The sequence below is a fragment of the Carassius gibelio genome, chromosome A1 (assembly GCF_023724105.1).
Source record: "Carassius gibelio isolate Cgi1373 ecotype wild population from Czech Republic chromosome A1, carGib1.2-hapl.c, whole genome shotgun sequence".
Lineage (NCBI taxonomy): Eukaryota > Metazoa > Chordata > Actinopteri > Cypriniformes > Cyprinidae > Carassius > Carassius gibelio.
In genome coordinates, this window is record NC_068371.1 from 32,326,935 (window position 1) to 32,354,934 (window position 28,000).

At 36.8% G+C, this 28,000-nt stretch overlaps 2 protein-coding genes across 14 annotated transcripts in view; both read right to left on the reverse strand.

The window, feature by feature from the left end:
• Nucleotides 1–369: 369 nt before the first annotated feature.
• slc27a1b (solute carrier family 27 member 1b) lies at nucleotides 370–18,440 on the reverse strand. 2 transcript variants are annotated; one of them, XM_052612312.1, is made up of 13 exons: nucleotides 18,288–18,440; nucleotides 17,421–17,594; nucleotides 16,871–17,265; nucleotides 16,573–16,734; nucleotides 9,152–9,221; nucleotides 8,983–9,074; nucleotides 5,829–5,938; nucleotides 5,240–5,449; nucleotides 5,027–5,153; nucleotides 3,757–3,894; nucleotides 3,508–3,672; nucleotides 2,281–2,427; nucleotides 370–1,332 (listed from the first exon to the last, which is right to left on the reverse strand). In XM_052612312.1, the coding sequence occupies exons 2-13, from the start codon at nucleotides 17,591–17,593 to the stop codon at nucleotides 1,175–1,177; spliced, it is 1,947 nt and encodes a 648-aa protein (XP_052468272.1). In that variant the 5' UTR covers nucleotide 17,594; nucleotides 18,288–18,440; the 3' UTR covers nucleotides 370–1,174. The 2 variants fall into 2 exon arrangements, with proteins under 2 accessions (XP_052468272.1, XP_052468354.1); XM_052612394.1 differs by having other exon boundaries at nucleotides 18,284–18,429.
• A 2,864-nt stretch (nucleotides 18,441–21,304) lies between these two features.
• LOC128025116 (adhesion G protein-coupled receptor E5) overlaps nucleotides 21,305–28,000 on the reverse strand; it is a 61,076-nt gene continuing 54,380 nt past the window's right edge. Inside the window, exons 10-16 of one of the 12 annotated variants that reach the window (XM_052611941.1) lie at nucleotides 24,537–24,707; nucleotides 24,251–24,445; nucleotides 23,621–23,838; nucleotides 23,036–23,194; nucleotides 22,786–22,957; nucleotides 22,113–22,208; nucleotides 21,315–21,989 (exon numbers count right to left, since the gene is read on the reverse strand). In XM_052611941.1, coding sequence (XP_052467901.1) covers nucleotides 21,945–21,989; nucleotides 22,113–22,208; nucleotides 22,786–22,957; nucleotides 23,036–23,194; nucleotides 23,621–23,838; nucleotides 24,251–24,445; nucleotides 24,537–24,707 — 1,056 coding nt within the window. In that variant the 3' untranslated portion in view covers nucleotides 21,315–21,944. Of the gene's footprint in view, nucleotides 21,990–22,112; nucleotides 22,209–22,785; nucleotides 22,958–23,035; nucleotides 23,195–23,620; nucleotides 23,839–24,250; nucleotides 24,446–24,536; nucleotides 24,708–28,000 lie in introns of all 12 variants that reach the window. The other 11 variants (XM_052611865.1, XM_052611612.1, XM_052611445.1 and 8 more) reach the window with 11 other exon arrangements.

A 28,000-nucleotide genomic window follows, 5' to 3' on the forward strand; every position in this document is an offset into this window, starting at 1 on the left:
ATTTTGACCCATACAGTGTTTATTTGGCTATTGCTACAAATATACCCCAGAGACTTAACACTGCTTTTGAGCTCCAGGGCACATCTGTTATACTTTCAGCATTTGGTAATATGTTAAGGAGATAGTTCACCCTTATGGAAGTCAATGGGCAATCATAAACTTTCTTTCAAATATCTTCTTTTGTTTTCAACGGAGGAAAGTAAGTGAGGTGTTTCAAGACTTTACCTTCCATCATGAACTATAACTTTGTTTCTATGATAATGAGAGTAAGACAAGAGTTCAAATCACGTTCAAATCATTTGTTCTCTTGCTGTCTCTGTATGTCAGATTATCTAAAGCTGAAAAAACACGCTCATGTACTTAACGGTGTACAATTGTTATTTTAAAATTTATTACAATTGTTAAGAAATCTGCATTCAAGTGAAGGTAAAATAGCAATGCATCACTCTGATTTGCTAATAGTTAATGATTGTGTACATGACACATCAAAACATTTTAAACTCAATACACTTAATTTTATTAAAATCCAAGTTTCTCTGAAGTTTTTGCTTTTAACACTGAAATTGCAAAGCTTATTGTGTGTGATTTGCACACTGTTCATCTGTAATACTATTACTATTACCTGTCTGAAGTGAATATATAAAGACTGAAATGACAGAGACGTCTCAGTATCACAGTGTTGACCGCAGTAAAAGTGCTGTGAGTCAGTAACACCTGGAGAAAACATCTGTTCTCAAAGCCAGCCGAATGTGAAAACCTCTCCAAAACTAGTCTTAATAATCACACTCTGATACCCTGAATCATGCTCTGTCTTTAACAGTTGTGTGTTTACCTCGTAAAACCCATTTCAGTGATATCCATCAGGCAGTAGAGACATTTTTCGCAAAAAAGGATCTTAAAGCACCTTTATGTTTAGTTCAACTACTCTCAAGAGTCCATTTCTTCTAATAAGAAATCTTTAACATATCTGAGGCTTGTAAAAATTAAACAAATTGCACTTCTAGAGGCTATTACTGATGTGCTTGAACTGAAATCAGTGTAAAAGGCTTAACGAGTAGTTTCAAGTACTAACTCAACAGTGTAACCAATGTGTGCTTGACTGCAGTGTATTTAGATGATTTAGTCAGATAATGTATCCACACCCCACTCTTACACAGTAAAGGCTGTGTGTCTCTTATAGTGCTAGCGTTCCCTGCATGATAGCGCTGTACAGCTCCTCCGTCAGACTCTCGTATCGCCCCAAACGGCTGTTGAGAAAGTACAGCTGGTCTGAGGTTTGGTGTGGGTCGAATCCCTCCTTCTGTAAACGAGTCTTCTGGATTTTAAATGTGCCTGTGGATGAGAGACATGAACCATTTTACAGGAATACAGATTTGATACGGTAAACATAAGTCAAATCTACAAAACTTAATTGTAAAAACTATAGATTTTATGGATTGAATTTAACAATTGCAATTAAAAAGCATATTTCATGAACTGATATTTTAATTTACCATAAGTACTCAAATCTGTTGTATGCCTTGACACTTGACACCAAAAAGGAGGTAAATAGAAAGTCACATAATGAATCAAAGTTCATCACTAATAGCTTTTCCACAAGCTGAAATAAATATTAATATATAGAAAGTGCACACAAATACAAAACACCTTCATGGTATTACATGTGGTAAAAATAACATACAAATATAACAACAAAATACCATAAAATGTAATTTTGGAAATGTAAATACAGTTTTCACTGTGAATTAACTGTTTACTTTTTTAAATAGAAAAACGTATTAAGGTCGTTAGAAACACAAGTGAAAACGTTCTTAGTTACTTATAAAAACTTCAATTTAAAACTTATTTAGAAACCTAATTAGAAAAACTTACATTTAAAAATGTATTCACTTTTTTTGTTTAATGCCACATAGAAAAACTTATTTAAAATGTATTTATTTAATTAGAAAAAAAAAATCATTTAAAACTTATCTACTTCAAAAAAGTTACATTTTAAAATGAAATTAGTTACTACGAAAAAACTTTACTTAAAAATTTTGTTACTTAGAAAAACTAAGTATATATATATATATATATATATATATATATATATATATATATATATATATATATATATATATATATATATATATAAAACTATTACAGTTTTCACAGTAACTTATAATTTTTTTTTTACCATAGCATTTTTCAGCATTCATTTTAGGATAATTTTTATAGTGTGTGTATGAGGAAAACACAGAAATCTGGAGGGAAACTGGGTATGAATCTGTTTCTGTTCACCTGTTTTGTCGACCTCAGCTGAAAGTCGTAGGAAGACGGGGCGAGCGTATGAGGGCAGTGCGTTCTGCACATCTCGGAGAAATGTCTCACAGTCGAAGTGATTGGTCACGTCCACTATGGCAGCCATTCCTGCCTTCCCCTCCACACCTGATGAAGAAGACAGAGAACAGCTGCAGTGACATTCATCAGATGCACACTTTAATGCCTTTAAACATCTTCAGATGTCAAACGCGTGTGTCGGCATCTCTGTATTATGATCTGGAGTCTATTGTGCCTGTGTTGTCTGATTACAAACCAAGTCAAACCCTGCTCAGCTTCTCAGAGCAAACTCTGGGTAGAGGCATAAACCAGTATGAAAGCCCATTTTAAAAAAACATTAGAAAACAGGGATTTATTATATCTATAAATATATAAAATATATAAAAGTCATATTATGAAAAACGGGGACAGTGTATACTATAAATGTGCTACTGTAATATATAAAGCTGCAGTTACAAAAATTGTTGCAAATGAGAGATTTAGTCACACTGCGAGATATAAAGTAACAACTAATAGAGATATAATGTATATAAAGACATTTAAGCATCTTCTATAAATGTTCCTTAGAAAAAAAAAAAACATATTGAGAAAAAAACATTGCACTGATATATTTTAAGAAGCATTTAATGTCAGTTTAAACATGCATTTCAGTCTAAGACTAGGCCTAAGCCTTGTTTGTGAAGCCGGGGGGTAAAGTCACAGTCAATTATGAAGTCACAACTTCAGAGAGAAGTTGCATTTGTGACATTTAAAGTAACTTTTCATGACATGAAGTCACATCTGGGAGATGGTAGGATGCAACTACAAGAGATAATTGTAACATTTAAAGTCACATTGAGTTATATAGTCGCAAATATGAAAAAAAGTGAAATGGGGAGATTTAAAATCATGTTTCAAGATATTCAGTCACAATTGGGAGATAATCGCAAGATATACTTGTGTATTTTCATTTTACAACATGTAAAGTCACATTAAACGATAAAGTCACAACTTCAAAATTATGAGAAATATTTGCAATTGCAACATAAAAAAGAATCCTGCAAAATAAAGAAATCTAATTAATATAATATAAAAATAAAAATTTGAAATGACAAGATTTAAAGTGTCAATTGCAAGATATAAAGCCACAATTATATTTGTATTTTCTTTCCTGTGAGATGACATTATTTTGTCCGTCTGCAGACTCACCAGGCACTGAGACGCCATAGACGGCCACATCTGTATGCTTCAGCAGAGAGCTCAGGATTCCTTCCACCTCTGTGGTGGACACGTTCTCACCCCTCCAGCGAAACGTGTCTCCGCCTCGGTCCCGGAAATACACGTACCCGAACTCATCCATCACCATCAGATCACCTGAGCCAGAGGAACAGAGTCAGAGCCATCCTTCCAGCACACACACACCTGGATCACCTGATCTCTGGACAACTGCAGCTTTACCTGATACATACACAGAGTCTCCCTTTCTGAACACATTGTGAGAGATCTTCTTACTCGTCGCCTCTTGATTCGCATAGCCATCAAAACGACGTAATGGATCGTGTGGATTGATTCGGCCAACAATAATCCCTGGCTCTCCTGTACAAGAGAATACAGAAGAGAAAAAACATATGTAAGGCTGTGTGTCTCGTGCATATTTACACCAGGGTTATTAAAGTTAACTAAAATAAATAAAACATAAAAAGTATTTTCATTACCGAAATATAAATGAATAAAATAATACACACACACACACTTGTTGACACTTGACTTACACCATATGACGACACAAAACCTCTAATGTCACACTCAAAGTCATTATATATGCTGGTTTCCTCCGGCTGTCATTATCTCTGATGTGAAATGTGTGTTTGTTCAAACTCTAAGAGCAAACAGGGACAGAGAGCACGGAGCGTGTGATTTACGAAGGGAGACCTTTAAAACAATGATGAAATTCACTTGTTTGCTCTGCCACGGGATGTGTACAGAAAAATACACAGATACCGAGTCTGTTTTGTGTTTCCGAGCAAATACTATAATATTGGAAACACGATAGGTTAATATATGTGAAAGGTCAGATAAATCATTCAACTCTCACACACTCAGTTTCATTAAGTAAGGGATAATAATGTAAAATCAGCAGGTCATTAATGTGAAATATGCACTAGTGTTCAAAGGTTTTGGTCAATAAGATTCTTTTAGAATTAATTAATATTTTTATTCATCAAAAATTGATTGAATTGAGCAAAAGTTACAGTAAAGACATTTATAGTGTTAAAAAAGATTTCTATTTCAAATTGCATTCTTTTGAACTTGAAGAATCCTGAAAAATAAAAATGCTTCACATTTTCCACAAAAAACACAACTGTGTTCAGCATTGATAATAATCAGAAATGTTTCTTGAGAAGCAAATCAGAATATTAGAATGAGTAAATATGCTGAAAATGTAGCATATTAACAAATATTCACATAGAAAACAGCTGTTGTAAAATGTAACAATATTTCACAGTGTATTTTTGATCAAATAACTACAGCTTTGATCAGCAGAAGACATAAATATAGATATTAAATCACACAAACTGATGTTATTATTACAGTTCATTATTATTTTGATTTGCCTTGAGATATTAAATCACACATCTAGTGTATGTTTGTGTGTGTTGTGTGTGTGTGTGTGTGTGTGTGTGTGTGTGTGTGTGTGTGTGTGTGTGTGCGTGTGTGTGTTTCTCACCAGGTTTGCAGGGCACACACAGTCCTCGACTGTCCCGTATTAACTCCATGGTGTCCTCGTCTGCTCTCAGCAGTCTGATGGGATAAACACTGGGCAGAATCACGCTGTTGAAGCCACACGCCCCCACCTGGCCAGAAGAGCACATTACACATCCTTAAATCACACACAGCACCTCTTTACATATAACGAGCTCGAGTAAACATGTACACACACCTTGCTGTCCATGTTGGCGAGGCTGCAGTTGCACTCAGTCGCTCCATAAAACTCACCGATGCGTCTGATGTTGAAACGTTTCATGAAATCTTCCCAAACGTTGGGCCGCAGACCGTTGCCCATAGCAACACGCACCTGGTGAAGAGACTCGGACGGACGGACCGGCTGAGATAACAGATATCGACAGATTTCACCGATGTACTGGACCACCTGCAAACACACACACACCTAAACACTTAAAATCAACCACCTACAGCCTAACTGAGTAACTAACACTTCAGAAGAAATATCTGATGACATGCACTAATTCTGCTGGTTTTGACTGGTTTTACTCATATTCTCCACTAGGCAAAAAGATGATGGACAGTTACCCTTTAATTTGAATAGTGACGATGAAGTTGCACCAAAATACTGAACATTTTGCTCAATGTTATGTGAAGTGTTTTCTCCTTCCTTTTAATCTACTGTAAGAATCAGATAATTTACTATCCTAAACACATAATACCATAATTACTTGCACTTTAATGTTCAGCAGCTATCTAGTGTATGAGATCTAATGACTGGTGTTGCTGAGGTCAGAGGTCATCACCGTGCAGTTGTACTTCACACAGTCGTCCCAGAAGCAGCTGGCGGAGAACTTCCTGCGGATCACCACCGTCAGACCGTGCAGCAGACACTGACCCACACCCACGATGTTACCTGAAACACAGAGAGAGAAGACACGTGATTGGCTGAGGACACTGATCACGACGTTACCTGGAAACAGAGAGAAGACACGTGATTGGCTGAAGACACTGATCCTGTCTGCTAGACTCATGTGACCTAAACTATACATTCAGTTTCATCATTTAAAAATCATACTTAATGTCCCTTTAAAGCTTTTTTTTAAGGCTTACAATACATACCTTTAAAGGCCGTTTTCTCAAAATAAGTTTTTACCTCCACTTCAGAAGCACTGAACAAATTTAGCAGTTTTATTCATATCTATATTCTGAAGAATTTTACTGAGCAGTTAGTTCATATATCATTCACACTGATTTCTACAACTTTTTATTCCTAAAAAAATGTAAAAAAAAAAATAAATAAATAAAGTGAAGTTGTTTTGATACAGTTGATCATAAGATTCTCATTGATCGTCTTAGGGATCAGGTTGGTATTCAGGGCTTAGTCCTGAAATGGTTCTCTTCCTATTTGAAGGATAGGACTCTTTCAGTCAGTTTAGGTGATTATTTTTCTTCCATTGCCCCCCTTGTGTGGGGGGTTCCACAGGGCTCAATACTGGGACCAATATTATTTTACCTTTATATGCTCCCTCTAGGTTGTATTTTTCTATTCTAGGTTCTATTTTTCCAGAAATGTGGGATTCAGTATCATCTTTATGCAGATGATTTTCAAATGTATGTACCACTGAAACAAGGGCATACAAGTGCCATTCAGTCTCTTCATGCATGTTTGGCAGGAGTTAAGTGCTGGCTTGTAAACAACTTTCTCCAATAAATGAGGATATGACTGAGATCATTTTATTTGGAAATAAGGTGTGTGTGGATGATGACTGCCTGGGGTTGTTTCCTGGGAAAAAAACGTCTAGCGTGAGGAACCTTGGTGTCATTTTTGACTCTGAGCTTAAACGTGAGCAGCAAATCAATGCTGTTGTTAAGAATTGTTTCTTCCATCTTAGATCAATATCTAAATTGAAATCTATTCATACTTTTTTAACTGTTTTCTTTAGCTTTTGACAATGCTTTGTAAGTATGTCATATGTCTGTTTTTGTTTTTATGTTTCTCTTTTATACTTTTTGTACAGCACTTTGGTTCCACTTGTGGTGTTGAAAGTGCTTTATAAATAAAGTTGAGTTGAGCTGAGAGTTGTTTGTTGACACCTTTTCTGATCTACGGATTGATAAAAAGAGAAATCCAACATCCATGTGTTTTTAAATAGTCAGTGTTGATATCTGATGATAAAATGCTGTAATATAAGATACACTCATCTAAAATCAACACTTGTCTTACAAAATATTAACTCAAAACTCAAAATGTGTCTCTGTTGACAAGGTAGATTATGGAGCTGACACTGGGTGAACACACTGATACTGATAAATTAGAAATACCAAATACGGGCTGATTTATCAGATGTCACCAGCATGAATGAAGGGTTAATTGAGATATTCTTAGTAACCTGCTGTTGTAATCTACACTGTAAAAAAAATTAAGTCAGTACAACAATAAAAAACTTGGTACTAATTTCCCTAAGCTTTTTCTTGTTCACTCAACTTTTGTAAAAAAAAAAACAGTTATTCTGACTGAAATTAAGTTGTCAGTCATACAAAAAATATTTAATTGGGTTAACTTAAGATTGTTAGTTTTGTGGAGAGGTGCAACTGTTTTTTTAACAAACCTTTTTAAGTTGAGCCAATTCAACATTTTTGGTCTGTAGAACTCAATGTCTGAAGTTGAGTGAACAAAAAAATACTATTGGAAATTGGTACCAACACTGTAAAATCTAATAAGTTGGGCTTACTTAAAAAAAGCATGCAAACCGATTGCCTTGAAAAAACTAAGTAAAGTGAAATAGGAATAGTGTGTTGTACTGACAAATGCTTAGTTAGTATAGTTAACTTACACAAGAGTTCTAGTAACTAAAAAAGAACTGTAGGGGGTACTTGATCCTTTCATTTAGGTTTACTCATGACTTAGTATAGATACTCACTGACTCCCAGAATGCATTGCGCAGAATAAATCATGCAGTTGCTTTGTTTTAAAGTTGTTGTTTTTATTTGCCAATTTTATTTGCTGTTTTGTGTCAGCAGTAGCACAACAAAAAGAAGAAATACAATGGCTATAGTTACAATTAATGAATATAAATTTAATTTAATTGTTACCATTGTTGTGATTCACATGATGAATGTTTAAGTCTGTGTGTGACTTCAGCATATTACCACTCACTATTTAAGGATTATATAAAAAGCATATCAAGTTATATATGAAAAGTAAAATCTAAAAAAGGTCATTATTAAACACACACAAACTAAATGCTTTAATTAAAATATAGGTCATTCTATGAAAGCAACCTATTTATTACTTTTAGTTGAAATCAAATAACTCTGATTTCATGATGCATTTCTCCATTAATAGAGAGAAAAGTTTAGTAACATAAATAAAGTTTCAAGTGCCCAACCAAAGGAAACGCTAATCACTATAATGGTGAGATAAAAAAAAAAAAAAAAAACGGCAATTAGCAACATATTAGTGCACTGCTGCCTCTGTACAATATATTATTATTCATACAGTGGCCATGATTTAATTGATAATAATACTATTATTCAATTCAATTCAACTTTATTTCCAGACTCAAGGTAAAAAAAAAATATATATAATATAATAATAATTATTATTATTATTATTAACTTTTACAGTTAAACATTAGGTTCATTTAAGTTATTTAAAAAAAAGTGGGAGGGAAGTTTCTAACTTAACTTAAATAAATTGGCAGACGTTTTTTAGGATGAACTTGCAAAACCTTGTTCACAAAACTAAACTTTTTAAGTTTATGGAAAGAAACTTGGTTTAGGTTGAATAAATGTATTAAACATAGTTATACTGACTTTTCCATAGATTTTTGCTGAGCCAACACAACAAAACCAGTAATTTGAACCTTTTTCAAGTTGGGTTTTTTACAGTGTATAACAGAACGAGTGAAGGACATCAAGTGTGCTGAATGTGATGTGTGTGTAGCGCACACAGACCTGCGGAGTGATAGAGCGGCAGGCAGCAGTAAACCACGTCATCTGACCCCAGACCAAAGGAGTAATACCCAAACGCAGCGATGCGATAGTACCTGTTTACACAGGGACACAAACACAGAGTGAAACACATGATGCTTGCTCGGTGGCTCAAGAACAGTGCTGCACAAACCTGCTGTGAACTATGATGGCAGCTTTAGGTAAACCCGTGGTTCCTGAGGTGTAGATGTAGAATAACCTGTCTGAGATGAGAAACACGGGTCACACATCAAACCACATCAACATGAGCTCGTACTGTATCATACACTTTTCTGTAAAATTACAGTGACTTCAGATTGTTTAAACCCTGGCATTACCTCTAAAAGAAGAAATACACATACATATTAGATTGATTTTAACTCTAAAATGGTTACAGATGTCAGTTTTTCTAATATATTAAGTGAAGAAGAGTTTCCAATAATTACTCAATTAACGTGCCCTTTGATGTTTTGACCAACAATTTTCCATAACTTTTCCACTCATTATTAGAAGACTATTTTGAAAAAGAAAAACTGAAAAACCTTTTTTAGTGACTACAGTCCAACAGCAATTTTTGATAAAATATGATATAGCTGAGGAAAACTAGAAAACAAAATCTATATTCACAATGAAAATCTCCATGAATATTTAGGCCTGTAAATCAGATTTTGTCTACATTAGAAAAACCTCTTGAGTTTAAGAAGCAGCATCATTCTTTACTTGGTGACATTATTTTCATGCCCTGTCCAAATGTTACTTTTGGGTTTAATTCTATTTCTTCTTATTATTTTAAATGTTTATTTTTATTTATTTATTTATTTTTATTTATACAGCATCATTAAAAAGAACATAAGTTGAACATAGTGTTTTACAACTAAAATATAAAACCAAATAAAAATAAATAAATAAACAGTTATCTATCTATCTATCTATCTATCTATCTATCTATCTATCTATCTATCTATCTATCTATCTATCTATCTATCTATCTATCTATCTACCTATCTATCAATCTATCATCCATCCATCTATCTACCCATCTATCCAACCATCCATCCATCCATCCATCCATCTATCTATCTATCTATCTATCTATCTATCTATCTATCTATCTATCTATATATCTATCTATCTATCTATCTATCTATCTATCTATCTATCTATCTATCATCCATCCATCTATCTACCCATCTATCCATCCATCCATCCATCCATCCATCCATCCATCCATCCATCTATCTATCTATCTATCTATCTATATATCTATCTATCTATCTATCTATCTATCTATCTATCTATCATCCATCCATCTATCTACCCATCTATCCAACCATCCATCCATCCATCCATCCATCTATCTATCTATCTATCTATCTATCTATCCATATATCTATCATCCATCCATCTATCTACCCATCTATCCAACCATCCATCCATCCATCCATCCATCCATCCATCCATCTATCTATCTATCTATCTATCTATCTATCTATCTATCTATCTATCTATCTATCTATCTATCTATCTATCTATCATCCATCCATCCATCTATCTACCCATCTATCCAACCATCCATCCATCCATCCATCCATCCATCTATCTATCTATCTATCTATCTATCTATCTATCTATCTATCTATCTATCTATCTATCTATCTATCTATCTATCCAACCATCCATCCATCCATCCATCCATCTATCTATCTATCTATCTATCTATCTATCTATCTATCTATCTATCTATCTATCATCCATCCATCTATCTACCCATCTATCCATCCATCCATCCATCCATCCATCCATCCATCCATCCATCCATCCATCCATCTATCTATCTATCTATCTATCTATCTATCTATCTATCATCCATCCATCTATCTACCCATCTATCCAACCATCCATCCATCCATCCATCCATCCATCCATCTATCTATCTATCTATCTATCTATCTATCTATCTATCTATCTATCTATCTATCTATCTATCTATCTATCTATCTATCTATCTATCATCCATCCATCTATCTACCCATCTATCCAACCATCCATCCATCCATCTATCTATCTATCTATCTATCTATCTATCTATCTATCTATCTATCTATCTATCTATCTATCTATCTATCTATCTACCCATCTATCCAACCATCCATCCATCCATCCATCCATCCATCCATCCATCTATCTATCTATCTATCTATCTATCTATCTATCTATCTATCATCCATCCATCTATCTACCCATCTATCCAACCATCCATCCATCCATCCATCTATCTATCTATCTATCTATCTATCTATCTATCTATCTATCTATCTATCTATCTATCTATCTATCTATCTATCATCCATCCATCTATCTACCCATCTATCCAACCATCCATCCAACCATCCATCCATCCATCCATCCATCCATCTATCTATCTATCTATCTATCTATCTATCTATCTATCTATCTATCTATCTATCTATCTATCCATCCATCCATCTACACTGTAAAACCCGACAAGTAAACTTAACTCAAACCGTTTGAGTAAACAGATTGCCTTGATTTAAACCCTGTAAGTTTTAAAACTTTGCATTCAAGTAATTAAGTGATTAACTAAGTGCTGATTGAGAATAAGTGATGAACAGCTGCTGTTAACAAACAGAATCACTGAAGAAAAGAGAAACACAAGAACTACTACAACTGACTTCAGACACAGACTTAGATGAAATCAACTGAAATAAAATACATGAAATCACTCAAGATCTGATTAAACAACCCCACAAACAGCATCACCAGCTCCACTTATTAATAACCAGACTGACTTTATTTCTGTCAGACGTCTACAGAAGATCTTATTGAGAATGAACTAAGGTTTAGATGTTGATTTATTGTTTCATTTGAAGTAACCATGTTAGAGATCAGTGTTTGCTTTAGTTGGGCTCTTGACCCTTGATTTCTGTCTTAGTCTTTTCTCTGGCTGTTATAACCGTGTGTTTCTAAAACACATTTGTTGTAACTCAAAAGCCCAGAAGAAATGCCATCAGGTGTTAACCTGTACCTAGATGTAGGTTGTTATACTTTATATCGGTGATGATAATCATCAATTATTGAACTGCTAGGAGTCTAATCTCTGATGAAATAGGTGTTGTGTAATTTGATTGGTTATAGTGAAAGTGATTCTAAGAGCCAGTGGTTCTGTAATAATCAGTTAATACAAAGACTTTCCAAACAGTGTGGTCTTCTACGGTGTCAAACAGTCACAAACAGACATCAATAATCAGAATATGAACCTCAACAATGGTGACCATAAAAAAAAAAAAGCTGCAGTGCATGCTGGGAGCCATGGATGAGTTTTGTACTACAATAGTACCCAGCATGCACTGCAGCATGTTTTTTTGTCACCATTGTTGAGGTTCATATTCTGATTATTGATGTCTGTGTCTGACCAACTACTGGGATGGAATACAAATGTATGTGTACAAAATGTTTATGAAGCCATTTTTATATTAACTGATTATCACAGACTCTTAGGGTCACTTGTATTAGATTCACTTCTACTAATTACACATTTGTTTCCTCAGAGATTAGACTCTGTACAGATCAATATTTGTGAACAATAATGAATAATTATCATCACCTATATGAAGTATAACATCCTACACCTAGGTACAGGTTAACACCTGATGGCTTTTCTTCTGGGCTTTTGAATTACAACAAATGTGTTTTAGAAACACATGGTTATAACAGCCAGAGAAAAGACTAAGACAGAAGTCAAGGGTCAAGAGCCCAACTAAAGCAAACACTGATCTCTAACATGGTTACTTCAAATGAAACAATAAAATCAACATCTAAACCTTAGTTCATTCTCAATAAGATCTTCTGTAGACGTCTGACAGAAATAAAGTCAGTCTGGTTATTAATAAGTGGAGCTGGTGATGCTGTTTGTGGGGTTGTTTAATCAGATCTTGAGAGATTTCATGTATTTTATTTCAGTTGATTTCATCTAAGTCTGTGTCTGAAGTCAGTTGTAGTAGTTCTTGTGTTTCTCTTTTCTTCAGTGATTCTGTTTGTTAACAGCAGCTGTTCATCACTAATTCTCAATCAGCACTTAGTTAATCGCTTAATTACTTAATTGCAATGTATATCTTCTTTCAATTAACTCAACTGAATTAAGTTCAGAGTACTCCTAACTGTTAGTTTTTTCAACTTAAATGGTTTAAGGCAATCAGTTTCCTCAAACGGTTTGAGTTAACATAACTTGTCAGGTTTGAGTGAGGCTGTGTCTGAAGTCAGCTGTTGTTCCTTTCTCTCTTTTCTTCAGTAATTATGTTTGTTAACAGCAGGTGTTCATCACTAAAGCTCAATTAATCACTTAATTACTTAATTGCAATGTATATCTTCTTTCAGTGAACTCAACTGAGTTAAGTTCAGAGTACTCATAACTGTTAGTTTTTTCAACTTAAATGGTTTAAGGCAATCAGTTTCCTCAAATGGTTTGAGTAAACATAACTTAAGGATGTCTGTTTACTCAAATCGTTTGAGTTAAGTTTACTTGTCAGGTATTACAGTCAAGGCAATCGGTTTACTCAAACGATTTGAGTTGAGTTAACTTGTCGGGTTTTACAGTGTATTTATCCATCTATCTACTGTTAAAATATATATTCTAATTAGATTGTTTAGTGTAATACAGTAATTAACTGCTATAGTACAATGATTAATTCTGCAAGAAGAAGAATTTGGAAATCACTTAAATAAGTATATATATATATATATATATATATATATATATATATATATATATATATATATATATATATATATATATATATATTATTTTTTTTTTTTTTTTTTTGGGGGGTGGGGGGGCTATTCACAAAAACAAAAAACATTTTTTAAGACTTTTTAGGATTCGCTAATTTGCTGACCTGTAAATCAATGAATATTCCAGGTTTTTCATGACTGTAAAACCTTGTTTATTCACATGATTTACACACTGAATACACTTCAGTTACCCTGAGGTGAACTCACACTCTACACACATCAAGCTCATCCCTGACTACAGCTTGTGTAAGGAAGGACGTGAATCAAACTGTATCCCACATATACATTATGGGGTTAAGGTCAGGAATGCACTGTGTGATTCATGTTTCCAGCTGAAGACGCTGCTGGGCATCCCTGAGGGGGGTTGTGTCAGATCTGATGCACGTCTGGACACGACTGAACCCTAGTAAACTAAACACACACTCACACACACACGTACAGGATCAGGCCATCTGACTGGGTCAGAGGTGAATTAAGCAATGACCGTTCGCTCTGTCCATCAGTCTGTCCGTGGCAGACACTGCAGTCTTTCTCCTGAATCTCCTGATCATGGTTTCTGTGTCTCCTCAGGAACCGGATCTGTTTTCTGCCCTCTTTCTCTCTTTATCGTGTTTTTTTTCCCACACAATCTGCTTTTGTAGCTCAGTCTTTCTTTCAGTCTCTCTCTCTTTCAGGCGCTGCACTTGGCTGGTATGTAACCTTTTCCCCACTTTAACACTTGCTCGCTCACTCACTGAAAACACACATAATACCACTGCCCCCCTTCTCTCTCTCTCTCTCTCTCTCTCTTTGTAAAGGGGTGAATCTCACACAACCAGCCAAAAACACATCCGACACACATAAAACCCAAACTCACAAGAACTAGACTGAGCGTTAAAAAAATGTAGCTTGTTTTAAGACAATTAAGATTTTTAGCATTTTGAAATCTTTACTTTAGCAACTAAGCTCCCACAAGAAACAATTGTATTTTACTTTATATATTGTAAATAATTGTATTGAATGATATATTGCTTTAAATGCATATATTATGCATATTTGTGATTATTTATTTATGCTAATTTAAATAATGTAAACATAATATCTAAAATAACCAAGACTATTAATATTTTCAACAGTCACAATATTCTCATGATACATATAACAGATAAAAATCCCATGAAATAAAACATATTGTACAAATAAAATTAGTGTTATAAAATTATTAATTTATCATGGTTATATTCACTTGCAGATTGTAAATAATATAATTATATAATTAAAATATAATCAGAATCTAATGAAAATCAATATTAATTATTATTTCAATATAATTCATATTTTATATATAATAGTACAAATAAAAATAATAGTTGTTATTATGTTTTATTACTATTGTCAGATTTTATATTTATTTTTGTAAAGCACTTTGGTCAACTTATGTTGTATTTAATGGTGCTATATCAATACATTTGACTAGGGCTGCACTGTGTCGTTTAAGCATCGATATCGCGGTGTACGAATCCACGATAGTCACATCGCAGGATCTGTGATGTAGGATGTCGTAGTTGATCCGTTATTCATTAACCGTACGGGACAGCTGCTCCATTATTTAACATTTACTATTACTATTACATTTAGGCTATAGCCTTCATTGTTGAAATTAAAAGTTGTACAGTATTTGTTAACATAGTTAATGCACTGTGAAGTAACATTACCAAACAATGAACAGCTGCGTTTTTATAAACTAAGATAAACAAAGACTAATAAATATAGTTGCGATATATGTTAACAATTCAAACCATATCCTAAAGTTACAAACAAATAATTCACTCTAATTTAAAAAATACTCTCATGTTTAAATCATTTAAAATGAGAATGTAAGTGTGCTCACCCCATTTTTGTTTGTAAGAAAAAATTTGATTAGATTTCATATCACAATATATATCGCAGAAAAATAAAAGGTAACACTTTAGAATAAGGTTCCATTAGTTAATGTTAGTTAACTACTTTCGTTAACATGAACTAAGCAAGAACAATCCTTCTACAGCATTTATAAGTCTTAGTTCATGTTAATTTCAACATTTACTAATGCATTATTTAAATCAAAAGTTGTGCTTGTTAACATTAGTTAATGCACTGTGAATTACCATGAACTAACAATGAATAACTGTATTTTCATTAACTAACATTAACGAAGATGAATAAATACAGTAATAAATGTATTATTCATTGTTTGTTCATGTTAATTAATACATTAACTAACATTAACTAATGGAACCTTATCCTAAAGTGTTACCAAATAAAATATCGCAATGTCATTTTTTCCCAATATCGTGCAGACCTACATTTGACATTAGATTAATAAATATATATAGAATAGTAATGTAGTAGATGTGATACTAATATAGTAGAGGAATTACAATACTAAAACTCACAAATAAAAAAAGTTGAAATGGGATGGGGGAAATATGCTGTATTTTTAATGTCACAGATATAATAATAATAATAATAATTATTATTATTATTATTATTATTATTATTATTATTATTATTATTATTATTATTATTATGCTACATAGTTAAAAAAAGAGCCTTAAAGGGGGTTTGTATTCTTTAGGCAAATCTTTGCTATGAAATGTGACCTGATGATTACAACATGTAAAGTATGTCTGAAAACATGTGGAGACATTTACCTGTTGTAAAATAAACTCTCACACACACACAAACACAGAGAACTATGCAGCACCTCGTCGATAAACACACACACACACACACGCTCATACCGACCGTTGAAGCCCTTGCTGTGTGTGACGGAGGGCGGTGTGTCAGGAGATGAAGCCAGAAGCACGTCCAGATTCTGAGCTGAGAGTGAATCCAGAGACTGGACATCAGCCGAACCAGTGCAGAAGAGAGACAGAGAGCCCAGAGAGTCCTTGACCTCCAGCACCACTGCACACACACACACACACACATGGAGTGTTTATCCCATCAGCTATTGGCCACACTTACTCTAACACTGAAACACACTAAACATCTCCAATGGCCTTCATGCCAGAACAGACAAAAACAGCAGTACGCATCTCACCGTCCAGAAGCTCCGCCCCGAACACCATCCCTCGCGCTCCAGACACGTCCATGCAGTGCATCAACGAATCACGGCGCAGGTTAAAATTGATGAGCGCCGGCTCCACGCCCACTTTAGCCAGACCGAGCCACAGCGCCACCATGAGCGGCCGGCTCTCCATGAAGACGGCCACCACATCGCCCGACCTCCAGCCCTGCGCCACGGCCCACTGAGCCACAGCGTTCGACCGCCGGTCCAGCTCAGAGAAGCTCCACACCTCGCCCGTGGACTCCTCCACCAGAGCCGGCTTGTCCGGGTGGAGCGCCACCCGCCGGGCGAAGATAGACGGGACGGTGCTGCGCGTACTGATGTAATGATGCATGAAGTATTTCACACGCAACAGTATGCACAGACCCCTGGAGGAGAGAAAGAAGAGCCAAATATGTGTACAGTGGTTCTATTCTAACAGGTCTCATCATGACTAATAGAAAATCTGTCAGTGTCAGTTTTCTCTATCATAACTTTTAGATCGTATGAGTAAAGAAAGTAAGAGATAATAGGTTATACTCACACAATGTCTCTCTTGATGGTGCATGCAGCCACATAGAGAAACCTCCATCCTCCAGAACATAAATAAACTCCTATTAGAGCCAGCAAACTCCAGAACCAGGAGAGGCCCAGCACGCTCAGTAACCCAGCAGAGATCACCGCCAGCGGGGCACGAAACCCGTCTCCAGCACCCATCCTGGACGAGAGAAGACCAGAGACACTGTATTGTGCATTCAAGCCCATATTCAATAAGTAACACATGGAGTAGCTGTCTTTACTACTAAAAAAAAAAAAAAAAAAATGCAATCTGCTTTTTAACCTATAATTTGATTCTGATTATTAAAAAATGAAAATAAAAATTAAATAAATCTACCTTGAAATACAATTATGTATTGTTCTTCAGCAGACTTTTAGGAACTCAAAAGGTGATGTCAATGACACATGAGAAACAGCTGGAATCACCTTGAACTAACACTAGTCTACTAGCTGTATATTAAGTTCAGTTACAATTCTCAAATATTGATTGGTTTTGGTAATGGCAACTAATAAATCTACACTTAGAAAATATAATAAATAAAATACGATTTCACCTATTTTAGCACATCCTCTAATTATTAGGCTATAGAATGTAAGTTAAGAAGTTTATATCACAAAAAGACACATTAGGGATTACACAAATGTAATTAAAAAGTGTGGATCTATTTTAATATATTATTTAAAGTTAAATAAGATTATATGTTTTTCCCCCAAACAAAATTAAGAGAAGTAAACAAATGAATGCTCAACCAGATATATGAAATAAACTTTAAAGTTTGAACTAGCGTGTCTAAATTGTAATTATAAGAAGAAAAGTAGGTCAATAACAGCACTGCTCGTGAAACGCACTTGCCTGCGATCAGCCTGATTAGTTTTCTCTTTATAGTCCTCGGGCGGAAATAATCCCAGAGAAACGCCGGACACCTTCACAGAGCCGTGCGCGAGCGCTAGACGACCGCGGAGAGATGACACATCACGATGGATTTACTCCCGTGAACTCTCGCTTGACTCGCAGTGCGCGAACCTCAGTCTGGAAGCCCCGCCTCCGCCTGCACGCGCTGCGCTCTGATTGGAGGACACCGCTGTCAGTCAGGGGTCTGCAGGTTCTCCGGGTTCTGCGTGTCTAGACTGGCTGTTTTGGGGTCCTGTCAGAACTCGAGCCTCTGAGAAATGAGGGCCTGTGTCGATGACTCAGTGATCAAAACACCTCGCAGTGCATTTATTACGCAAGAATCTTAATAGCCCTTTAAGATCTGTCACAGTTGAATGCTCATTTGATTTTTCCACCAACAGATAAGTTTCTAAGATTCTTAGTAAATAAATAAATATATATATAATTTTATTTTTTCAACAAAATTTGTTTTTTTCACACCCTCTCTGGTGCTGGAATAAATATTTACTCAATTGTATCTTTAAACAATAAATAAATAAATAATAATAATAATACATATTTACAGTATGCAGCTTCTCAATGCAGATAGCTCATCTGCAAGAGGTCTGTTAAAGATCTGGAAATCATCTGCTGTGTACAAACATCTGACATACATCTTTAAGATGCCTGTTTTACATGCATTGTAAATGTACATACATTTTAAGGACATCTTAAACTTTTTTACTACACAATTGACTATATAGACGGAGCAGCTGATTTTATATGTGCTATACATTAGGAACCTTTCCTGCCTCATTCTCATCAGAAACTGAGGAAGAAAACAATTGCAACAACGTAAATAATGATAGAGGAATTAGCATACAGTTTCATGTTATTAAAGAACATATCATTTTATATTTAGAGTCTGGTAATCCCAGGAAAATACCCAGACACATAACTGCACATTTACATTCTGACATATAAACACCATCATAACTGTTTAGGCCATTAAACTAATCTCTTAAACAACATTGTAATGATTCTCCATAATCAAGCTCTTACCTTCATACTCGTGAACACATTTTTAAATATTATAAAAACTGAAAGCATAATTTATTATTTCTCAATGTTGTGCAGTAAAATTTGTGTTATTAAAGATTCACATAATAATTCATGAAGCCGACATGAAGAAATGTGCCAAAAACATGTCTCAGTATAAAGACTTTTTGAGATGAAAATGAAATGACCATTATATCCAGGAGCCGGCAGCAGAGGATCACTCACTGGCTACCGCTGCCATTTCAACACCATAGATTTATTTAACGTGTTTTGATTTGAAAACAAGTAATATAATAACATAACAATACTATTTAAAAACAATAGGAAAAAGGGTCGTGTTTAAAATTGAGGAGAGTATGCTTGTCTGAAAAGATGAGTTTTTAAGTGAGTGTTGAAAGTGGTTATGGACGTGGAGTGTTGAATGTAGTGGGGCAGAGAGTTCCAGAGATGAGGGGCTGAATGACTGAAAGAAGAATGGAAGAAGAGGACCTGAGAGAACGGAGGAGCTCAGGGAGATACTTAGGGGCAACATTAGTTATAGCTTTAAATGTAAGGAGGAGAATCTTATAAATGATGTGATATTTGAAGGGAAGCCAATGCAGTTGCTGCAGGACAGGTGTTATGTGACTGGTAGGGGTTCTGGTGATGATACGGGCAGCAGAGTTCTGAACTAGTTGTAGTTTATGGATGGATTTGTCAGGTAGACCATAAAGCAGAGAGTTGCAATAATCTAAGCGAGAGGTGACCAGGGTGTGAACCAAAATTTCAGCACTGTTGGGGGAGAGAGATGAGCGTAAGCGACAGATGTTACGTCAATGGAAATATGCTGAGTGAGTGATGGAGCCAGGGTATCAAGGAGATGGTGTAGGACACACTCGTAGTGACTGAGCAGTTCGTCAGGGGTGGATGTGAAATCAGTATTGGGAAGATGGGCAATACCAGAGTCTAGAGCTGCTGGCTCAATGGATTTGATGTTACGGAAAGAGATTGTACGTGACAGTTTCGTTTTGAACAGTGTCGCCTTAGCTTTAATTTAAATACGTTTGTGATCAGAGATGGGAAGGTCAAATGCAGTACAGTTAAACAGAGTAACACCAAAGCAGCAAAGTAGATCCAAGATATGACCCTTTGAATGGGTGGGGAAATTAATAAACTGCTGCAATTCAAAACTATCAAGGCATGATATAAAGTCTATTGTGAGGTTGTTATTGTCATTATGAATATGGATATCAAAATCACCAAGGATAGTAACAATAGGGGGTGATATAAGTGTAAGAAAAGCTAAAAATTCATTGATGAATTCTGATTTGGGCTTAGGTAGATGATATACGCTGACTAATAGGGAATGGACCATTTAGTTTAATGACAAGAGACTCAAATGACTGATAAAGTGGCACAGAGACAGGCGAGAGTACGGGGTTGACAGCTGTAAACAAACCCGGGGGGAGTTGTTTCGTTCAACTGGGAAAAGTCATTAGGTTGCTGCCAAGTCTCTGTCAGACTAAAGAATTCATATTTACAGTCATTGATGAAATCCTGAAGGAAAAGTCCTTTGCCCAAAAGTGATCGGATGTTGTATAATCCAAAGTGGAGATCACCAAGATTGTTCCTGTGGGAGATAGCATTAGCGGACCTATGTAGACTGGTTAGCACACTATGGTTCACCCTCCTGATAGATGATCTCGGATGACGCGAGATGAGGACCAGAAGGAGTTGATTGAGGTGGAGGCATCAATGTTAAAACCCACGATGAAGATATCTCCGTCAAGGTAATCTAGCGTTTTCCAGCCCAGACTGCAGCGTCGATTAAAACTGCTGAGGCAGTCGGATTGAAACAAAGTTTGAGAAGCTCAGCAGCCAAGTGAGCTTTAAATTACCTAATAATTTTAATAAATAACATGACCGTTATTAATGTATATCTCATTTATTTCCCTTTTCCTCATGAAGATGAAGTAAAATAAAGTTTGCATAGCCTGTAGAAAATTGCATATATAAAGAAATATTTGACAACGTTATATAATATAAACAAATATAATATAAACATATAAAAACATATAAAAAACAAATGTCACTGACAGTATAACTTTTGGTTGCTTTAGTCATTGTATTCCCTAATAATGGAGGAATAAATGAGAGAGAATACTAGTGAGCTAGAAATCAGGATGTATTTCAGACATGGATATAGCCTTGCTCCTACAGAATTACTTCATTATTCAACATAATTCAACTAAGCTCAACACAATACGACATTTAGGATTATAAAACAATGTTTCCTTCTAAAAAGTTAGACTTACCATTTACACAACAAATAAAAAAAATCAGAAGACAGAAGCAACCTAAATACTCTATTCAAAGATTGGCATGAGGACTTATATCTGTTTCTATGGCAAACCTCTGTCCATCTCCAGTAACAGATGATGCATATCACAAGTGATAAACCAGCAGAAAACATCAGATGACGGTGAACGCCTGTGAACGTCTACTGTTGAATTAAAGCTTAATCTTCATTTGTCACAGAAAGTCTTCATACATCTTGTGTTGAAGAGTTTGTACAAAATCCATCAGCAAATGACAATCGCTTTACATCTGTGACTCTGCTGTGCTGCCGTCGCTCCGTAGAGGTTTCTGTAAAAGCCAAATGATGAATGCTGAAGCCACACACACTTTAATGTCCACACACACACACACACATGCACACACACACACACACACAGACACACACACACACACACACACACACTAATGTACCTGACTGCTGCTGGTCTGGCTGGGACTGGTCCTATATTTGCCTTTCTTCTTGTGTGGACACATTCGGACAAACAGATTGTAATACTCTGTCCTGACCTGAAGGGGGCGACACAACAGGTAATCTAAATCATCTTTTCACTAAACAAATTAGTTTCTCGCCAACCCCAAATGCACACGCTCAGAATAGTGATCGACCGACATGGATTAAGATCCTGATGCCGATATCTTAGAAAGCAGGGTGGCCGATATATGATATTACACTATCTATAATATAATAAAAAAAAATACCAGATATTGGCCCTTGGCAATATATGGGTCACCTACTACTTTTGGACACGTAATGTATTATACATGGAATTGAATGGAATCATTTTGTGATCCATTTGCAAATTTATTTTATTTTATTTTTTTAATTTGAAGCCTGAATAAGGTCACCATACACTGCCATTATAAGGACGAGCATTCTTAACATCGCTCCTTAAGGGCAAATGAAGAGAAGAGTAAGTAAAAAATGACATATTTTTCATTTTCTGGGTGAACTGTCTCTTCAAATCACTGAAGGCCCACAGGACGTTACTGAAAGTCTTAAACGAGCCACTGTAACCACATTTTCAGTGTGAAAGTAAATTCTTCATGGATATTCTGTTGTCTTGATGTGTTGTGTTTTAAATACCGGTTTGGACAGCAGGCAGTGCATGATGAAGATCAGCGCCCCCTGGAGGCTGTTGAGGATGATGAAGAGGTACAACATGACTTCAGTCCCTTTCTCCTGGAAGAGGAAGAAGCCGAAGATCCAGGTTCCTCCAAGAATACACAACTGAGCCACAGCCGTCACCGTAAAGCTCCTACACACCAAATATAATTCATCAGAACCACTGATGCACAAACATCAAGACTGACTGAATCTGTTTGAGATCACGCACCTGATCTGCTTGAGACTGGAGAGGTCTGGATTGAGGCTGGAGAACTTTTTGGCCAGTTTCCAGATGGTGATGATGAAGACAAAACCATTGAGGATCACGACGATGCAGACGGGTGCGAAGAAGCTCAAGATAAAAGAGCGATCGAGAGAGAGCCAGCAGCTGCAACACACATTAGGATAAGACAATTAGTCACATGATCACAAACACACACCAGTTCACCCCTCTTTCCCTTTCATAATTTCTTTTAAAACATGTTTTCCATTCAGACAGGGAGTTGGGAACATTTTTCCAGAGGCTTAAGTTTATATCACAGAAATGAACCCTGATTTAAATGATTTGTTTGCACATAAGGTAAGTAGTCAATACTTTTGGTACATTTTGCAAAGGAAAATATAAATATGAGTGTTCATAACTGTCAAAACTTCTAAAAGTACACTAGCATATAGAGCTTTAAGCTAAGACAAAACCCCCATTTTGATTCATGGGGTCTTTGTAACATATTATATATGTTTTGTCATGTCCATGAAGTCAATATTCTGATCATATATTTTTTCCAAGCATATTTGACCAATTTCAGAAACACACTGTCGTTTGGTGCCGTATCCCGCTGGGAAGGTAATGGCAGAGATGATGACGATGACGAGAGGGGCTCCGTATCCCACCAGATACATGTAGAGGTGTTTTAATGTGGTGTTAAACACCAGCACAACCATCCGGTAGAGCTGAACCCCCTCCAGCAGCATCCAGCAGAACACAGACAAGAAGAAGAAGTGAAGCAGACCGGCCACAATCCCACACCCTACCTGAGAGAGAAACACACGTCAGGTCATGGGCAGTGGTCCAGATTCTGGGGAAATAAAGTGCATCCATCCATGCTCTGGGGGGCTCTGGGGGGTGAATAAAGACCTTCTCAAGCACTAATTACATACTGACTCATTCTGTTGTTTCAGAAGAGCAGAATTACGAGTGTTTCTATTCTGGTGTCACCATTGTCTTTGCATGGGGGACACAGAACCACAATTTCAGCATATGGTATATAGTATACTATATATATGCATATAGTACTTACAGGTTATTGTGCCTATAAGTGTCACTAAAACTAATTACATAAGTACATCATGATTACTGATGGATTTTCAATGTAAAGACACCTCAAATTCAGTCATTTTAGGCTGCAATATCAGAACAAAACACTGTTTTCACATTCAAACACACCTGATTGTGAGTGCTGGAGATCCCACAGAGGAAGACGAGGTCTGCGATGAAGAGAGAGATGCTCAGATGGAGATGAATGCTGGTTCGGGTTCCTTGGATGGAGCGGCAGAACTTGAACGTGAGGATACAGAGAGACAAACAGACCAGAGACAGAACTAAACCCACTCGAGTGATCAACACCAACTCAAACGAGTCCTGGAGGAGAGGAAGAGGAAAATCATCATCATTTCATATTAAAGATCTGAATTAAATGTTAAATCCCAGTTGTGCTGGTTCACAGATGTACCTGGAGAGGATAGAGAGCCATGAGCACAGCGAAACTACTGAGATGAGACCAGTAACACACTGTATGAGTGCTGTTAGACCACGCCCCCTCACAGCCCCGCCCAGACCACACCCCCTCAGCCTCATCCCAGTACACACAGGAGTAAGCCACACCCTCAGACTCCTCCCTCTCCTGAATAATGAAAGAAAGAGTTTAGGAAATGAGAAACATCTGAACACCTGCATGAAAAGTTTGGAAGCAAACACAAAAAGCAAGTGTTGATGTTCTGAACAGGAGCGGTGCAACGCCAAATATAGCAGCTCAGTTCTGTGGCTCTCTTTGGAGCAAATGAAAGCAGCATCAAGAGCATGACACATCTGTTTTAGACATTTTACAATTAATTAACTGTGAATGCTTGCTGCCTGCCCTGAACCTTTATGTGACTAACGTCAACGAGGCTGTTCATTCTGTGATATTGTGTTTGCTGGTCCCGATCTCTGCCAGTTGTACTTGAGCAATAATAAAAGCCTGCAAATGGATCTCGAGCTGTGTGATGTCCCGTTACAGAAGACTTCACTGCTCAGGCGAGTGCTGGTGATACCATTTCACTTAAATCCCCGCCTGGCATATCCTGAGAAATTTGAAGGAGATCCAACCAAGTGCAGGGGGTTCCTCCAATGTTTATTATTTGTTTATCAGCAACACACATTGCATCCAACAGATTCTGGTAAGATTTCCCTGGTTTGTTCATTAATCACGGGTAAAACATTGGAGTGGATCACGGCTCTGTGATGGGAGGATGGGTCTGTATTCTCCTCATTTAAGAGCTTTCTTCAGTGCTTCAGGGAGGTCTTTGATCATCCTAAAGAGGGCAAGAGCGCTATCTTTACTTTGGAATACCGGTATTGTCTCAAAAATGTTGGTTCTTGTCGAATTTTGATCAGTTTATTGACCTCGCCATTCAGCTGGATAATCTGATCCATTCATGAAGATCATCTGTTCGTCAATCAGCCCGACTGCTACTCTCTGCATCACCTGAACATGTCGAACCCATGGAGATCAGTACATGTCACCTATCATTGGAGGAGAGAAATCATCAGTTGTCACAGCACTTCTGTTTGTATTTTGGGCAACCTTGTCACATCTGAGTCTCCTGCCCCAATATACCACATCGAGAGCATCCATCTCCTGTGAGTGTCAATGTTACTACATTTTTCCATCTCAAAAATATATCTAAATTACGGCCTATGCTCTCAATGTCAAATGCAGAAATGTTAATCCATGCATTTATGACTTCAAGGTTAGACTATTGTAATGCTTTATTGGGTGGTTGTTCTGCTCGCTTGGTAAACAAACTACAGCTAGTCCAAAATGCAGCAGCAAGAGTTCTTACTAGAACCAGGAAGTATGACCATATTAGCCCGGTCCTGTCCACACTGCACTGGCTCCCTATCAAACATCGTATAGATTTTAAAATATTGCTTATTACTTATAAAGCCCTGAATGGTTTAGCACCTCAGTATTTGGATGAGCTCCTTTTACATTATACTCCTCTATGTCCGCTACGTTCTCAAAACTCAGGCAATTTGATAATACCTAGAATATCAAAATCAACTGCGGGCGGCAGATCCTTTTCCTATTTGGCACCTAAACTCTGGAATAACCAACCTAACATTGTTCGGGAGGCAGACACACTCTTGCAGTTTAAATCTAGATTAAAGACCCATCTCTTTAACCTGGCATACACATAACATACTAATATGCTTTTAATATCCAAATCCGTTAAAGGATTTTTAGGCTGCATTAATTAGGTAAACTGGAACCGGAACACTTCACATAACACCGTACTTTCTACATCATTAGAAGAATGGCATCTACGCTAATATTTGTCTGTTTCTCTCTTGTTCCGAGGTCACCGTGGCCACCAGATCCAGTCTGTGTCCAGATCAGAGGGTCACTGCAGTCACCCGGATCCAGTACGTATCCAGACCAGATGGTGGATCAGCACCTAGAAAGGACCTCTACAGCCCTGAAAGACAGCGGAGACCAGGACAACTAGAGCCCAGATACAGATCCCCTGTAAAGACCTTGTCTCAGAGGACCACCAGGACAAGACCACAGGAAACAGATGATTCTTCTGCACAATCTGACTTTGCTGCAGTCTGGAATTGAACTACTGGTTTCGTCTGGTCAGAGGAGAACTGGCCCCCCAACTGAGCCTGGTTTCTCCCAAGGTTTTTTTCTCCATTCTGTCACCGATGGAGTTTTGGTTCCTTGCCGCTGTCGCCTGTGGCTTGCTTAGTTGGGGTCACTTCATCTACAGCGATATCATTGACTTGATTGCAAATTAAAACAGACACTATTTCAACTGAACAGAGATTACATAACTGAATTCAATGATGTACTGCCTTTAACTATCATTTTGCATTATTGAGACACTGTTTTCCAAATGAATGTTGTTCAGTGCTTTGGCGCAATGTATTTTGTTTAAAGCAATATATAAATAAAGGTGATTGATTGATTGATTGACTACATTAAACCCTGATCACTGTGTTACTGTTCCTGTTATAATTATAAAGAAAGGGAGCTCAGTTTCTACATTAGCCCTGTTAGATTCTGCAGTGGCAGCTTTATGTCAAGAGTGTTTGCAGAGAAGAACATGATTGCACTAAGTAGATATGATTCTTTGTTGACAGTGGAAGCTATAGATGGAAATCCGCTGGGGTCAGGTCGGATATCATTCATCAATCAGGAACTGGGAATGCAAATTGGAGTTCTATACAGGGAAAATATTCCGTTCTACATCATTCAAAGCTCAACTGCACCCGTGATTCTTGGCCTACCCTGGTTACGCCAACATAACTCCCTTATTTCCTGGGCTTAGGAAGTCATGCCACTCTCATTGTCTTGCCACAGTTTCAAGTCTACCTGTTTGTTCTGTTAGCCTGTTGAAGGAGGAAGAAGAACTAGTCAATCTACCATCAGAGTATGCAGACCTGACTTAGGTCTTCAGCAAGAATAAGGCTACCCAATTACCTCCTCATCGCATTAATGACTGTACCATTGAACTATTGCCTGGATCTACACCCCCAAGGGCAGCATATTTCCCCAGTCTCAGCCTGAATCAGAAGCAATGAGAAATTATATTGAGGAGGAGCTAGCTAAGGGCTTCATTTGTCCCTCAAAATCACCTGCATCTGCTGGCTTCTTCTTCATTAAGAAGAAAGATGGTGGACTCCGACCATGCATCGATTAACAGGGGTTAAATGAGATGACGTAAAGTACCGTTACCCTTTCCCACTCATCCCTGCAGCTCTGGAACAGCTCCATTCAGCCAAGTATTATATGAAATATGACACTACTCTAGCCCGCTGCTGGTCCGAAAGAGGAGGGAAAAGTGAGGTCTGGTGATCAGGGTCCTCAACATCTCATCATGGAGGGAGATGAGGTCAAGGAGTTTCTAGACTCCAGGCACAGGGGACAAA